This window comes from Dromiciops gliroides, chromosome 3, assembly GCF_019393635.1.
Source record: "Dromiciops gliroides isolate mDroGli1 chromosome 3, mDroGli1.pri, whole genome shotgun sequence".
NCBI lineage: Eukaryota > Metazoa > Chordata > Mammalia > Microbiotheria > Microbiotheriidae > Dromiciops > Dromiciops gliroides.
The window spans coordinates 430030064-430048317 of NC_057863.1; the positions used below are offsets into that span (position 1 = coordinate 430030064).

General features: G+C 34.5%; 1 protein-coding gene across 4 annotated transcripts in view; it reads left to right on the forward strand.

Annotated features, from left to right (window-relative positions):
* Nucleotides 1–18254, forward strand: part of CERKL (ceramide kinase like) — a 183663-nt gene that overhangs the window by 67779 nt on the left and 97630 nt on the right. For 2 of the 4 annotated variants that reach the window (XR_006355728.1, XM_043996723.1), the window contains exon 2: nt 5809–6051. The exons of the other annotated variants lie outside the window; for them this stretch is intronic. Coding sequence is in view for 1 of the 2 variants with exons in the window: in XM_043996723.1 (XP_043852658.1) it covers nt 5809–6051 (243 nt within the window). In the remaining variant the exon portion in view is untranslated. The remainder of the gene's footprint in view (nt 1–5808; nt 6052–18254) is intronic. 4 annotated transcript variants of the gene reach the window in all.

The window sequence follows — 18254 nt, forward strand, 5'->3', positions numbered from 1 at the left end:
TTGTAAAAGTTGCAGAATCAAGGAGTGGTTTGGAGGAATTAGATTGAAAGATTATAGAATGTTTCAGAAAGCTTATAGAACATTCCAGAAGCCTGAGTCTATGTGGACACTAGGAAGAATGTATTGTTCTTTGTAAGGAAAATGAAGAAAAGATGGAATCCATAGATGCTGTAAAGACAAAGAATCACTCACTTCTCATATTAAAACAGAAAGGACAATTAAAAAAAACTACCATGAAATAATGTGCAAAGGTAATTTTGGCAGTAGAAATTTGAGTAACTGTTATTTAGTGGAAAAACTGCTGGAGTTTAATTAAGAAAATCAGTGTTTTAGACCTGGCCCTACCATTAGTTTGATATGATCTTTGAGCAGGTCACTTCTTTCCGCCTCAGTTTTCTTTTCTCTTAAATAGGATAATAAAACCTGTGTCCCTATCTCATTTTGGTATTTTGATGAGCAAAAGAGGTAATATAGGTGAAATTGCTTAAAGCATCACTGACTTTGTACAACTATATGATAAGGTGCGACTATTACTATGACCCTAAAACAGTCTTTATAGGTGATATCATTTTGAATTAATTGACAGGTAAACTTGTTCAAATTTAGAATGATTCATTTGTGGTTTTTTTAGACTGATTTATTTGAAGAATTTTGTCTGAGTCATTTGCAAAATTAATGTATAACACAAATTTGTGAAATAAAGGCAAAACATTTAAATAACATAAATGTTTTAAGATGAAGATATGTTTAACATGCAAAAGTATATATTTTCTTAAGCAGGGCAGTACAATTTTTGTGAAGGAACAAATGAGCAACAGTAGTTTATTTTATTTTTTCAAGAAGTGGAAATAGGAATTATTTAATTCATCAAATTTTCAAATTAAGAATAGGTGATATCACCTTCAATTTAGTAAATCATAAAACTATATTCAGTTATATGCCATATTTTGGTCAGTTAAGGGAGAGTGAGATGGAGAAAAAAGCAACAACAACAAATAAAAAGGAAGAAGGGATATGGAGAGACACCAGACTGGAACACACAGCCACTGAAGTCTCAGATTACTCATCTATAATATTAGATGGTTGGATAAATATTTTCCACATTAATTTGACTATAGACCATATCTGAACTTGAACTGTATTGACAAAATCAATAGTTACTTATTTGGGGGAATATGTGGATAGGAAATACCATCAGTGAGGGGGGTGTAATTTAGGGAAATAGTGGAGCAAAATAGAGGAAATTATAGCTGTTTTCATAACTTAAAACTATAATATGTTTTGCTATTTTAATATTTAATAATTTAGAGGGGAAAACATTTCTAGCTTCAAGACTTATTCAAGATTTATTGAAGACAGTTATATTCATGCAGTGTAGGAAAAATAAGAAAAAAGTGATCTCTCCAAGGTCCTTGGAGCTTTAACAGTCTGGGAGTATGTTTCAGCCAATTCAGTCTAGTATTCAGTTAAACTGATTAAGTAGACGATGGTGGAGTTCAGGCAAGAGCTCATTGGACTCTCCAAAAATTCCCTTTCAAACAACTTTCAAACAATGCCTAAAACTGAACTCTGGAGCAGAAGCACCAACAAAAGGTTGGGGTGCAAACATTTTCCAGCCTAAGGTAAGTTAGGAGGTCTGCAGGAAAGGTCTGTCACACCATAGTGGTAGCCAGGCCCAAAGTGCAGCACAGGCTGTGTCTTGGCAACACCAGCAGCTTGCCTTGGAGGCAGCTGCACCAGGGGCAACAGCAGCTCCAGGAGCTCTCAGTGCACAGACAGAAGGGGGATCAGACAACTGGTCAGAAGGAGATTATGGGGGACCTTTTGCTGGCCCTGGGTTTAGTTTCCTTTTGCATTGCCCTTATGTAGCTCCCTGTTGCAGTTTCAGGGTGAAGAGAAGCACTAGCAGGTGCAGCCACAGGGATGCAGGGATGCAGTTCCAGGGAAGAAAGGAGCATTAGTGCTTAAGGATTTAGGATGGTAGGGGACCTGGTCACAGTTTCAGGGCTTAGAGGAGCACTAACATTTGTGGCTTCAAGGGAACAAAGTACCTTCCTAGATAAAGACCAGAGCACAGGCCAAGAGAACAGTGCCCATACCTCTCCTTAGATGATACCACTTTGGAAGCACTGAAAACTTACAGACCCACACAACTAGCTCTGAAAAGAGAAGCATGAAAAACCTGAAACCTGGAACAGTTCTCCTTCCACTCTGGGATAAGAGGCTAACTGTAACAAAGACAAAGGAGTTCTACTAAATTCCTTTTATGACACAAATATGGTGCTAATACCTAAACCAGGAAGAGCAAAAAAAAAAAAAAAAAAAGAAAAACAAAACTATAGACCAATTTCTATAATGAATATTATTATAAAATTTAAAATACAATACTAACAGGAAGATTACAGCAATATATCACAAAATACAATACTAACAGGAAGATTACAACAGTATATCACAAAGATACACTATGATTAGGTAAGATTTATATGAGGAAGGTAGGGCTGGTTCAGTATTAGGGAAACTCTCAGCATAATTCACCATATCAATAACAAAAGGAACAAAATCATATGATTACCTCAATAGATGTAGAAAAAGCTTTGGTCAGAAAACAATATTCATTCCTATAAAAACACTGGAAAACGTAGAAAGAGCTTTCTCTAAAATGATAAGAGTATCTATCTAAAACTACCAGCAAGCATTATCTGTAATGGTAATAAACTGGAAACTTTTCCAATAAGATCAGGGGTGAAGCAAGGATGCCATTATCACCACTATTGTTCAGTATTGTACTAGAAACATCAACTATAGAATTGAGACAAGAAATAGAAATTAATTGGAGTTAGAATACTCAATGAGGAAATAAAACTGTAACTCTTTGCAGAAGATATAGTGTCCTTAGAGAATCTTAGAGAATTAACTAAAAAAAAAATTAAACAATTAACAATTTCAACAAAGTTGCAATATACAAAATAAATCCACATAAACCACTAACATTTTTATATAATATCAACAAAGTCCAGTAGCAAGAAATAGAGAAATTCCATTTGAAATAGTATAGACAATATATAAAATACTTGGGAGTCTACCTGCCAAGAAAAACCCAGGAACTATAGGAACACAATTAAAAAACTCTTTTCGTACAGATAAAGTCAGATCTAAATAATTGGAGAAACATTAATTGCTTGTGTGTAGGCTTAGTCAATATAATAAAAATGACAATCCTACCTAAATTAAATTACTTAGGCAGTACTATACAAGTTTAACTTCCAAAATATTATTGTAGAGTGCTAGAAGAAATAATAATTCATATGGAAGAACAAAAGGATATTAATGAAAAAAATGTGAAAGAGGGTGGTCTAGCAGTACCAGATATCAAACTGTATTACAAAGCAGAAATTGTCAAAGCAATCTGGTACTGGGGAAGAAATAGAGTGCACAAGATTAGATATAAAGTACACAGTTGTAAATGACCATAGAAACCTAGAGTTTGATAATGTAAATATACCAGCTTTTGGGGCAAGAATTTACTATTTGGCAAAAATTATGGGGAATACTGGAAAGCAGTTTGGCAGAAACTAGGTATAGACCAACTTGTCATACCACATATCAAGAAAAGGCCAAAATGGGTACATGATTTAGATTTAAAGGATATCATAAGCAAATTAGGGAAGCATGGAGATTTTTATCTGTCAGATATATGGGAAAGGGAAGAATTTATGACCAAATGAGATAAAGAGAATTATAGGATATAAAGTGGATAATGTTGATTTCATTAAAGATTTTGCACAAGCAAAACCAGTGCAGCCAAAAATAGAATGAAAGTAGAAAACTTTCTCTGATAAAGACCTCATATCTTAAATATATGGAGAAATAAGTAAAATTTATAAGAATGAGTCATTCTCCAATTGATAAATATTCAAAGGATATGAACAAGCAGTTTTTAGAAGAAATCAAAGCTATCTGTAGTCATATACAAAAATGCTCTAAATTACTAATTAGAGAAATGCAAATTAAAATTAAAACAATTCTGAAGTCCCACCTTACACCAATCAGATTGGTTAATATGATGGAAAAGAAAAATGACAACGGTTGAAGGGGATGTAGAAAAATTGGGACAGTAATACACTGATGGTCGAGTTATGAACTTATTCAACCCATCTGGAGAACAATTTGGAACTATGCCCAAATATGTATAAAACTATGCATACATACCCTTTGACCCAGAAAGACCACTACCGGTCTGTATGTCAAAGATAACAACCAAAAAGGCAAAGGACCTATGTGAATAAAAAATATTGATAGTAGCTTTTTGTGTGGCAAAGAATTGGAAATTAAGGGATTACCTATCAACTGGGGAGTGGCTGAATAAGTCATGGTATGTGAATGTGATGTCATACTATTGTGCTATGAGGAAAAAAAAAAAAACCAAGCAGGATGGTTTCAGAAAAACCTGGGAGCACTTATATGAACTGATAAAAAATGAAGTGAACAGAACCCAAGAGAACATCATACACAGTAACAGCAATATTATATGATGATCAACTGTGAATGACTTAGCTATTCCAATGATCTAAGAAAGCGTCTAAGGATTTATGATGAAAAATGCTATCCATCCCCAGAGAATGAACTGATGGAGTTTGAATGCATATCAATGTATACTTTTTGCTTCTTTTTAAATCTTTTTCCTTTTGCAATATGGCTAATAAGGAATTCTTTTTTGTATGTCTTCCCATGTTTAATCTATATCAAATTGCTTGCCTTTTCATGGAGAGGAAAGTAGAAAGAGAATTTGGAACTTAGAAATTTCAAAGCAAATATTATTTTTTCCATGTAATTGAGAAGTATTTAATGATATAAATAAAATATATTGGGGAAGAAATAAAGTAATCTTGCATCAAATATATGTACATGTGTTTATATATGCATCAAGTAAAAATAACTTATGGTACATGTAGCAGATGTATTATCTGCTACATGTACCAATATTTTAAAATTTACATATATGATATACATATATTCATATATACATATATGTATATCTAGATGAAACATATATATATATATATATATATATATATATATAGAGAGAGAGAGAGAGAGAGAGAGAGAGAGACAGACAGACAGACAGACAGACAGACAGACAGACAGACAGACAGACACTTGGTCACATCAGTCCTTAAGGAAACTCATTTATGTGGTGTGTTGAAGGTAGATTAGAGTTGGGAGAGAATTGTTAAGGGTCTGGAGCTAAGGTGGTGTTTATGTAAGTAGTAGAGAGAAGGGGTCAGAGAGGAGAGATGTTATCATTATGGAAATGACAAGATTTGGTGATTGATTGTATATGTTGTGTGAGAGTGAGGATTTAATGACAATATTAAGGTTATGTATCTGGTGCTGGAGAAGAGACTAATCTAGAAAGAGGATGGTCAGCAGAGTGAAGTATTGAAATGATATCCAGAAGGAGGAGTATTTGGACATTTTTTTAAAAAATCTGATTTGGCAATTAAAAATATTATTGGTAATGAAGATTAGGCAAATTTGCCATTTGACAAAAAAACAAAAAAGGAAAATGACAAATGCTGTTTCCTTTGCATTCTCCCAGAATATATAGCATAGCCAACACTTTAAAAATATGAAAAATTACAAATTGACTAAGATTACTAACCATTATGTACTTTTTCTCCACTATTAATCAACAAGCATTAATTAAGGACAGAATATGTGCCAGGCACTGTGCTAGACACTGGGAATACAAGTTTTGGAATGGACAGATTAGTTTTTAATTGAAAAATTTCTTTTCTTTTCTAGGTAATTCCAAATGTGGCTCATTGAATAAAGAAGAATTTATTGAGCTCAAAGACTTATTCTCTGTGAAATTGAAAAGGCGTCGATCTTCCAAACAGGAGAAAGGTGGTACTTTGTTGGGTATCACACTTTTTGTGTGTATGACAAAGGAACAAAATAAGCTAAAGGATTATACTATTAATCTTAATAACTTAAGTGAAGACCATTGTACCTCATGGGTTAGAGATTTGAAGAAAATTTTAACTGGTAAGTACTTTATCATAAAAAATATATTAGAATATCAGCCAAGCATAATACTACCTGGGTAAGCATTCTTATCTGGTCAACTCATGATTGTCCATTGCAATGTAAAAGAACCCATGGAAAGGAATCTGGAAAGGAGTGCTGAGGACAAAACAAGTATGTGGAACTTTTAAAAGTCATTTCAGCAAAATAGAAGATGTTAAGGGGCTATTGCTTGGGGAGGTAGAAAATAATAACTAGCAATAGAGAGAAGGTAGAGTTGGACAATTCTTTTTTTTTTCTTTTTTCTCTGCCAGAAAGTGACAGAACAAAAATGAATAATGGAGTTGCCAAGTAAGATAAGTCAAGAGATAGTAAGCACAACTAATTGGTCTTGATCTGTCAAGTTTCTCCCTGTTGAACTATGTTCTCTGGTACTGGGGGAAAAAAAGTCATTTTAGTGGTACTTGAAAGAGTGTTGAAAAATTGGAAAATTGTAGGACCAAAAAAAGGAAAATATTCTCCTGATTTTCAAAAAAGAGAAAGTCTCTGAACTATAGGCTCAACTTGGATTGCTGACAAGATTCTAGAATGACTCATGAAAGAGATAGTATACATTTAGAAAAGGGAGAATTGGTCATAGTCAACTTGAGTTCCTTGAGAAGAGTTCTTGGGAGACTAGCATTTTTTTTATCCCTTTTCAGGGCTACTAAACTGTTAGACTGGAGGAAGGCTGTAGAAAAAAAACCACCTCATTTAAATTTTAATAAGTCACTTGAGAGGTGGGCTAGGTTACAATAGAATAAGATCAATTTAGAACAAATTGAATGGCTCAGATTATTTGTTACTGGTTCAATGTCATTTTTGTAGGAGGTTTCCCATAGAGTGTCACAGGGACTTGTGCTTGGCCTTGTGCTACACATTTTTATCAGTGATGGCTAAAGACATAGGTGGTATGCTCAGTAAGTCTGAAGCCCATCCTAAGATGGGGGTGCATAGCTAACACACCGAATGACAGATGATTAGAGAGCAGTTTGTGGCCACAAATTGATCCAAAAAGATGAAAAGGATCCATATATACAAAAATATGTTTAACAGTGCTTGCATGAGAGAAAAGAGTTGGAAACTAAGGGAATGCCATTAGTTTAGAGAATGGCTGAACAAATTATGGTATATGAACATGCTATCAAAGACATTAAAATGACAGATGAGCTGTATTGAGAGAAGACTACGAAGAGTTATATGAATTGATGCAGAATTAAATGAGTAGAACCATTTTGTAAATAACCATAACATAAAGAAAAACAACTTTGAAAGACAAGATCTCTAGTTATTGTGACCAACCACATCTCCAGAGGACTAATGTGTACCCAATGGTACCCACTGTCTGACAGAGAAGTGATGAACTTGAAGTTCAGATTGAGGGGAATCTTTAGGATAAAACAAATGCATGGATTTGTTTACTTGGCTGCTTATGTTACGAAGAAGAAGAAGAAGAAGAAGAAGAAGAAGATGATATAGAAAGGAAGACTAGTGATATTTCCTCCCTTACTGAAGAAAAGGGCCATAGTAGTATATTTTTTCAATATAAAGAAGAGAACAAGGTCTTGGAGACAGAAAACAATAAAAGAATTTTGAAAGTAATATGCTGAATTTTTTAAAAATGCAGGCTCTGCATAAAAGAGATTTGTGGGTTCATAAACAAGCTTCTTCAGTTCTTCTTTATATATGGAAATGCTCATATCTGCTGATAATTGTCCAGGGCTGAGTAACAAAAAAAAATTAAAAATAAAAATGAAGAGAGTAGTCTGTTGATTTAAAAAAAAATGTTTATTCCAGGGACAGCTAGGTAGCACAGTGGATAAAGCACTGGCCTTGAATTCAGGAGGACCTGAGTTCAAATCCAGCTTCAGACTTACTAGCTGTGTGACCCTGGGCAAGTTACTTAACCCTCATTGCCCTGAAAAAAGTTTATTCCTTGAGAAATGTAATCCTTATTAATATAGAAAATAATCATTTCATTGAAATGTACTGTTTGCTCAAAACCTCCAAATTTTATGAAATTTCCAAATAAAAATCTTCATTAATAGTTTTAAGTATTTAAGAAATAGAAATTGCTACCATATAGTGTGAACATCTAAAAGGTATTTTAATTAACTGAATACTAAATTGAGACTGTTTTTTCATTTTTGGATTTGGGGATTGATTTTTATAAAACCACAATCTTCCTTGCTTTCATTTAAGCTGATTTCCTCTTGTTAGCCTGTAGCAGACACAGAGAAAAATGGATGTGCGCCCTTCTCACGAAAATCTTTTCATATACTTTGATGACAATAATCAAACAACTCTGCCCTCTTTTCTTCTCTAGGCTAAATAACCACAGTTATTCTAACTCCAATTCCTAGGATGCTTTCAAACCATTTAATAGTCTTTGTAATTCTTTTATGAATCCTTTGTAGTTTTGTCTTAATTGTATGACAAGCTCTGGTTTAAATTATATAAAAGGATCTAATGAGTACAATGTATAGCAGAAGTATCATTCTCTAGGCCTTTAAATACTGCAGGAAGATGGGATAAAAAAAATTGCAGGGTAAGTCACGTAGAGATTTTAAATTCCTTTTGGACATTATACTTGAGCCTCAGCTGCTATCAGTTGAACTAATGCCTAATTAGTTTAACATAGGTATGATGATTAGACTTATTTTTGGTTGTTGTTCAGTTGCTTTAGTTGTGTCTGACTCTTCATGACCCCATTTTGGGGTTTCTTGGCAAAGATTCTGGAACATTTTGTTATTTCCTTCTCTAGGTCATTTTATGCATGAGGAAACTTGCCAAGGGTCAACAGCTAGTAAGTGTCTGAGTCCAGATTTGAACTCAGGTCTTCCTGATTTCAGGACTGAACACTCTCCACTGGTCAAACCTAGCTGCTTATAAAATTAAGTAATTTCTGGAGGGAGGGGAAAGCACCAGCAACTGGGCATATAGTGGGATCAAGCATATTCCACTTGCGGGGGCAGCCAGGTGGCACAGTGGATAAAGCACTGGTCCTCGATTCAGGAGTACCTGAGTTCAAATCCGGGCTCAGACACTTGACACTTACTAGCTGTGTGACCCTGAGCAAGTCACTTAATGCCCATTGCCCTGAAAAAGAAGAAGGATATTCCACTTGTTAGAGGTGATGCTTGAACTGCCTCTTCAAGAAAAGGATTCCACTTGCCAGAAGGGGAGTATACAGTGCATATATGGTGGATAGTTTGCCTGTGCAAAGGCAAGGAGATGGGAGATAGAAATATTATGAAAGGGATCCTACAAATTGTTCAGTTTGGCCAGAACACAGAACACATAAAGGAGAAAAATGTACCTTTTCTACTTGGATGTCAAAGCCACAATTATCCATCTGGCCCATAAGAAATGGATTACTACAGAATTTCCCCATCCCATCCCCAATCCCAAGTCAGTGAAGATGATACAGATCCCCCAAGGGATAAAGGTTAAAGTAAATTTTAAAGCCTTCCTGTAAAAGAAAAAGTCTCAGAGGTAAGAAGTCCCTTGAAGGATGAAAAGCAAAAGGGTAAATCTTAGGCACCCAATAAAAACTTCTTCCAAAATAAAGAAGCCTCAGCAAAAGGTTCCCAGAGGGATAAAAAATGAAAGTGTAATGCAAAGTGAAAAAATTTTGAGCTGAGAAGGGAAGAAAACACACCCAATAACATCAGCATGAAAGGGGGAAAATACCTTGATGTGAAGAAGAGCAGCCTTAACCCAAGCCACTTGTTGCTTTGCGCCTTAGCTAGTTGTGGAAAAAAAAGATCTCAACATAGTAAAGTAAATAAAAAGTCACTCCACAGACCTCATTCTCAAGGAAGAGGCTTCAGCCAGGTCTACTTCATCAGAGATGGGAAAACCGAGGAAATAACAGAGGATTAATGCATAGGTCTTCCCCTCTTCTCTCACCTTCTCCCAAGGAAAGGGCTTCAGCTATGGTTGATCATGAAAAGAGGAGTGAGCCTTGGCATCCCTGATAAAAGAAAAGGCGTAGGTCCAAAGAAGGGGCCCTAACTAAGCCTGGTCCCCAAGGAAAGAGGAAGTCTGACCAAAATAAAGACCTTCTGACAAAGAAAAGATCCTCAACTTGATCTGATCCCCAGAGTAGGGGAAGACCAGGACCCAACCCTAGGAGTCTCAACAATAAAAACGAATAAACAAAGAAATAGAAAAGGACTTTTTTGATGCCAAGAACAACCCAATACACAAAGCCAAAAGACAATTAAAAAATACCCACAATTGGGCTTCAAGGAAAAAACAACTCCACAACTTCCCCACAATAACAAATAGAAGTCCTTGAAAAAATGGTTTAAGGGCTTACAAAAAAGATAATGGCATGAGAGCAATGGAGAAGAGGTTTGAAAAAAGAATCAGTAATTTGGGCAGAGCCAAGATGATGGAGTAGTAGGGAGCAAGACAATGAGCTCTCTCCCCAAACTCCTTCCAACTGATCTAGAAAATATGAATCCTGAGGGGAAAATCCAGAAAACAAAGAATCTTTTGTGCAGTCCAGGAGTCAGAGAGAGTAGTAGTCTTTGGACATTAGGAATGGGGTCTGACCAGGAGTGTAAGCACTCCAACACCCCAGGAAAAGGCTGTGGCACTGAGTGCAAATTGTAGAAATATGTGTCAGAGGGCAGATTTGGCAGCTGCTACTCTGGATCAGAGAGCCAGGGTGGACTGAGAAGGGATCTGTGTCCCAGGGTGGTATTCCTATGGCAGGAGTCCCTTAGAAATTTATAAAGAAAGGTGCAGGTTCACAGTCGAGCAGAAGCAGTATGGCTGAGACTCCAGGAGCAGAGTCAGATCTCACTTCCATTTTCCAGTCCAGTTTGAAGCCTGTAGAGAAATAATAAGGGCAGGAATTCCAGGCCAAAAGGGAATCTGCAGTTCTGTCACTCTGAATCAACAGAGCTTCACAGCTGACTGATAAGAACTGAGTCCAGCAACAGTATTATGTATAGACTGAAACCCAGGTCAGGAACTGTTTCCCCCCATATATAATTATTTTATTATTTTCTAGTTACATTTAGAGATAATTTTCAACATCTGTTTTTATAAGATTTCTGGTTTCAAATTTTTCACCCTCCCTCCCTTCCCCCCCCCCCGCCCAAGACAGCAAGGAATCTGATATAGGTTATATATGTACAATAACATTAAACATATTTTTGCATTAGTCATGTAATGAGAGAAAAATCAGAGCAAAAAGGAAAAACCTCAAAAAAGAAAAACAACAATAGTATGGTTCAATTGCCATCTAGATTCAACAGTTCTTTTTTTCTGGATTTGGAGAGCATTTTCCATCATGAGTCCTTTGGAACTATCTTGGACCACTGTATTGCTGAGAAGAATCAAGTCCATCACAGTTGATGAACACACAATGTTGTTGATACTGTGTACAATGTTCTTCTGGTTTTGCTCATCTCACTCATCATCAGTTCATGCAAGTCCTTCCAGGTTTCTCTGAAATCTTCCTGCTCATCGTTTCTTACAGCACAATGGTATTCCATTACATTCATATACCACAACTTGTTCAACCATTCCCCAATTGATGGGCAACCTTTCAATTTCCAATCCATTGCCACCACAAAAAGAGCAGCTATAAATATTTTTGAACATGTGGGTCCTTTCCCCTTTTTTATGATCTCTTTGGGAAAAAGACCTAGTAGTGGTATTGCTGGGTCAAAGAGTATGCAAAGCTTTATAGCTCTTTGGGCATAGTTCCAAACTGCTTTCCAGAATGGTTGGATCAGTTCACAGCTCCATCAACAATGCATTAGTGTTCCAGTTTAGTTCAGGAACTTTAAGAGCTCAAACCAGAGACTGAGTGATCAGAGAACAGAAAACTTGATAGGACTGAAAACTTACAGGTCCTGGCCTTATGATCCTGAAATAACACAACTCTCAAGAAAGCAGCAAAGAAATATTCTTAGAAGCAGTAACATGACTAACCCTAACAGCACCTCACCCCCTGAATTGTGTAGAGCCCAACCATCAAATCTGATGTGATGGAACAATAAGCAATAAACAACCAAAAAAGAATTCCACCATAAAGAGCTATTATCATGACAGATACTAAACATGACATAAGCAGAAGAAGAGACTGATTCCAAAACATTTTCAAGCAAAGTATCAGAGAAAAAGCACAGCTTGGGCATAGATTCAACTAGAATTCCAGGAAAAAATGAAGCAAGAGTTTCTAAAAAGAGTTTACATTTTTTGAGAGTGGTGTGATTAAAAAAAATTCAAGAGAAATGAGAGCTATGGAAGAAATATTTGAAAAGGAAATTAACAGATTGACAGAGGAAATAACAAAACCTTGTCCAAGAAATTCCCTGAAACTTAGAATGGATTGATAAGAAACTAATATCTCCATGAAGCAATGAGAAATATTAAAACAAAATCAGAATACTGAAAAAAATGGTAAGATATCCCATTGCAAATATAACTGACCTGGAAAGCAGATTGAAAAGAAAAAATTAAGAATATTAGACTATCTGAAAGCTGTGATATACAAAGTCCTAGACATCAAGAAATCTTAAAAGAAAACTGCTCAGATCTCCTAGAACCAGAGGAAAGAGTGAAAATAGGAAAAAATCAAATACTGAGGAGCAACAGTCAGGATCACATGTGATTTAGTAGCCACCACTGTAAAGGAACAGAGAAATTAGAATAGAATATTCCAGAAAAGAAAGGACATGGACTTCAGCCAAGAATAATTCGGGTAGAAAAACTGAGCGCAATGCTATAGGGGGAAAAAAAAGATCTGAAATGAAACAGAGGATTTTGAAGTGCTCCTGATGTACCAAAGTATACCAGAGCTGTGTAGAAATACTGATGTTCAAATACAGAAAAGGTAAATCATAAAAAAGGTAAATATGAATGAGCTATAATAAAGATTAAGGATAAAATGCTTACATTAAAATATAGGTACATGATACATATGTCTCCTCTGAATCCTTTCATCATCAGGGGTCATAGAGGGAGTATAATTAGCTAGTAAGTATGTGAGACAAGATTCAAAGTCAAGTCTTCCTGACTCCAAGTCTGATATCTATTGTCCACTGTGTCACATATTTAACAATAAAAATGGAAAGGAGGGCAGTGGACATCACTTGAACTTGAGGAGAGTAAAAGGGGAAAAAAGCATGACAGATCATAATAAAGAAGAATTAAGGAGTACCAAAAAGAAAAAATAAGAGAATAGAAGGAAAAATTCATCATAACTATAAATGGATAAATTCATTATAAAAGTTAAATCCATTCATAAAATGGAAGAGGTTAACAAAATGAATTAAAAGCAAAATTTAAATAATGCCTTGTTTAGAAAAAGACATTTAAAACATAAAGATTCAAACAGAATTAAAATAAATGTTTGCAGCAAAATCTATTATATATCGGGGCAATGAGGGTTAAGTGACTTGCCCAGGGTCACACAGCTAGTAAGTATCAAGTGTCTGAGGTCAGATTTGAACTCAGGTCCTCCTGAATCCAGGGCCTGTGCTTTATCCACTGTGCCACCTAGCTGCCCTACAGAATCTATTATATCTACCCAAGTGCATAAAAATAGCAGGAACATAAATGATTTCAGATAAGGCAATAGCAAAAACAGAATTAAAAGATATAGATATGGAACATATATTTTTCTAAAACATAACAAAAATCAATTTCAATTGTTAACATATATACATTCAATGGCATAATGTAAATATCTGAAGAAAAAACTCAGTGAATATCAGAGAGGAATAGATAGTAAAATTGTAATAGTATCCTTAGTGTACTCTTTCAGCTTTTGTATATCTAACCATAATAAATATGAAAGAAATTAAGTACCTGAATAGAATTTTAGGAAAATTAGATATGATAGAACTCTGGCAATTACTGAATGCAAATAAAAAGGAATATCCATAATTATCACTTTAAAAAATGGGTGTTTTAGTATATAAAAACTTCATAAATAATTGCAGAAGGTTAGACATATTATAAAACACTATTTTACAGCAATGTAGTAAAATTAAATCTATGGCCACTGATAAAAATTATTAATAACCAACTGGAAAATAAATACCTTAACCGTAAAGAATTTATGGGCCAAAGAAGAAATTATAGGATTATAATTTTATTACCAATATTGACAAAAATGAAACAGCATATATTAGAATTTTGGGGATGTAAACAAAATGATTCTTAGGGTAAATTTATATCTTTAAACACTTTCATTAACAAAAAAGGAGAAAGAACAGATCAATGAATTGGTAATACAACCAAAAAACCCCTTGAAAACCAACACATTAAAAATCTAATTAGAAAACAAAATAGAAATCCTGAAAATCAAGGAAAAAATGAACATAATTGAAAAACTAATTGAATAAATCAAGGTAGGTTTTTTTTTTTAAGGTGGGACAATAAATAGATGAACCATTAGCTAATTTGATTAAAATGAAGAAAAATAATATCAAATTACCAGTATTAAAAGTGAAAAAGTCACAACAAAATAAATATTAGTAGAAACTTTTAACCAATTACATATGAATAAAATCAACTTAAATGGCATAAATTAGTATTTATCAAAATTTAACATATCCACTTATCAGAACAAGAAGTAGAAAACTTAAACAACTCAATCTCAAAGGAAGATTTTTTTCCCAGAGGAAGATTTTTAACAAGACATAAATACACTTCCAAAGGAAAAAAAAAACCACGAGCAGATGGATTCACAAATTAATTCAATTAAACATTTAAAGAACAATTAATTGCAATCTTACATAAACTGTTTGCAAAAAATAGCACAAGAAAGTATCATACTAAATTTTTGCTATGACACAGATATAGTCTTGATCGATATCTGGAGTATAGAACTAGAAAAAGATAACTAAGCTTAATGAACATCAATGCAAATATGTATATTTATTCATATACATACACATATATAAACAAAGAGGTTTAAACAAGATACCACAAAAATAACAAACCATCATCATGTTTCTTCATACTAGAAATATGATTGCTTTAATATTGGGAAAACTATGAACTTGACCCTCTTTTTTATTAATAAAGTATTTTATTTTTTTTCTGTTACATTTAAAGATAGTTCTCAACCTTTGTTTATACAAGCTTTACAATTTCAGATTTTTCTCCCTTCCACCCCTCCCTCCCCCCTCCCCTAGACAGCAGGTAATCTGATATAGGTTATATACACACACACACACACACACACACACACATAATAACATTAATCCTATTTCTGCATTAGTCAGGTTATAAGAGAAAAAAAATCAGCAATGATGGAAAACCTCAAAATAGAAAAAAAACAACAGCATCAAAAACAAAAGAAATAGTATGGTTCATTTAGCATCTATACTCCGCAGTTCTTTTTTTTTTTTTTTCCTGGATTTGGAGATCCTCTTCCATCACGAGTTCCCTGGAACTCTTCTGTGCCATTGCATTGGTGAGAAGAATATAGTCCATCACAGTAGATCAACACTCAATGTTGACGTTACTGTGTACAATGTTCTTCTAGTTCTGCTCATCTCACTCATCATCAGCCCACGCAAGACCCTCCAGGTTTCTCTGAACTCCTCCTGCTCATCGTTTCTTATAGCACAATAGTATTCCATTGTATTCATATACCACAACTTGTCCAGCCATTCCCCAATTGATGGGCACCCCCTCAACTTCCAATTCTTCGCCACCACGTAAAGAGCATCTATAAATATTTTTGTACATGTGGGTCCCTTTCCCCCTTCCATGATCTCTTTGGGAAAAAGACCCAAAAGTGGTATTGCTGGGTCAAAGGGTATGCACAGCTTTATCGCCCTTTGGGCATAATTCCAAATTGCTCTCCAGAATGGTTGGATCAGTTCACAGCTTCACCAACAATGGATTAGTGTTCCAATTTTCCCACAGCTTCTCCAACATTTATTATTTTCCTTTTTTGTCATTTTAGCCAATCTGATAGGTGTCAGGTGGAACCTCAGAGATGTTTTTATTTGCATCTCTCTAATCATTAGAGATTTAGAGCATTCTTTCTTTTGGGGATATATAGCTTTGGTTTCTTCATCAGAAAACTGCCTGTTCATATCCTTTGACCATTTCTCAATTGGGGAATGACTTGGATTCTTATAAATTTGATTTAGTTCCCTATATATTTTAGAGATGAAGCCTTTATCAGAAGTACTGGCCTCAAAAATTGTTTCCCAGCTTTCTGCCTCCCTTCTAATTTTGGATGCATTGCTTCTGTTTGTACAAAAATTTTTTAATTTAATGTAATCAAAATCATCCACTTTGCATTTTATAATATACTCTATCTCTTGTTTGGTCAAAAACTGTTTTCCTTTCCAAGGATCTGATAGGTAGAGTATTCCTTTCTCTCCTAATTTACATATGGTATCACCTCTTATGTCTAAATCATGTATCCATTTTGACCTTATTTTAGTATAAGGTGTAAGATGTTGGTCTATGCCTAATTTCTGCCATACTATCTTCCAGTTTTCCCAGCAGTTTTTGTCAAATACTGAGTTCCTATCCCAGAAGCTGGAGTCTTTGGGCTTATCAAATACTACATTACTAGTGTCATTTACTACTGCATTTCCTGAGCCTAGCCTATTCCATTGATCTACCACTCTATTTTTTAGCCAGTACCGTATAGTTTTGATGACTGCCGCTTTATAGTAGAGCTCCAGGTTTGGTACCGCTAACCCACCTTCCTGTGAATTTTTTTTCATTATTTCCCTGGATATTCTTGATTTTTTGTTTTTCCAGATGAATTTTTTTATTATTCTTTCTATCTCTATAAAATAATTTTTAGGTAGTCTGATTGGTATGGCACTGAATAAGTAAATTAATTTAGGCAGTATTGTCATTTTTACTATATTAGCTCTGCCTATCCATGAGCAATTGATATCTTTCCAATTATTTAGATCTGATTTGATTTGTGTGAAATCTCTACCACCACAAAAAAAGAACTGTTATAAATATTTTGTCTTTCTCTGTACTTTTACTTTTTCTTTGATCTCTTTGGATGCAGGCCTAGTAAGCAAGTATTACTGACTCAAAGGGCATGCACAATTTTATAGTCCTTTGGGTTTACTTCCAAATCATTCTCCAGATTTGTTAGACCACTTCACAAAGTCCACCAACAGTGCACTATTGTCCCTATTTTTCCATATCTTCTCCAGCATTTGTTATGTTACTTTTCTGTCATGTTAGCCAATGTTTTAGGTGTGAAGTGGTACCTCAGGTTTCTTTAATTTGCATTTTTTCTAATTATTAGTGATTTAGAGCACTTTTTCATATGACTGTTGATAATTTTGATTTTTTTCTCCTGTAAACTACCTGTTCATACCTTTGCATAACAATTGGGGAATGGTTCATATTTATAAATTTGTTTTGGATCTTTATGTATTTAAGAAATGAGATATTTCTCAGAGAAACTTAATGTAAATCTTCCCTTCCCCCCCCCAGTTTCTTGCTTTCCTTCTAATTTTAGCTGTATTGTCTTTGTGCAAAACCTTTTTAATTTCATGTAGTCAAAATTATCCATTTTATCTCTTGTGATCCTTCTACCTCTTGTTTAGTCTAAGCTCCTCCCTTATTCATAGATCTGACAGGTATTTTTTACACATTTCCCTAATTTGCTTATGTTATCACCTTTTATGTCTAAATCATGTATTAATTTTGAGCTTATCTTTGTATACAGTGTGAGATGTTGGTTTGTGCCTTATCTTGGTATTACAGCATGAGATAGTGGTATATGCCTGTCAGACTGCTTTCCAGTTTTCCCAGCAGTTTTTTTTAGAATAATGAGTTCTCATCCCAATAGCCTCGATCTTTAAATTTTTCAAACACAAGGTTGCTGTGGTCATTTACTTATGTATATTGTGTACTTGATCTATCCCATTGATCAACCAGTCTATTTCTAATCAAGTATAGATTCTTTTGATGATAACCACTTTATAGTAGAGTTTGAAACTTGGTACTTACTGCTAGTCTGCTTTCCTAGAGTTTTTAAATTAATATTCTCATCTTTATTTTATTGACTCAGACTAACCATGACTGATTATTCTCCAACTCTTTATTTATTGTCTTTATTTATGTGAAAAGTTTTCATAATTGTGGTCATAAGGCTCCTGAGTATGTTTTGACAGGTAGAATCTCAAGCATTTTTTATTGCCTGCAGGTAT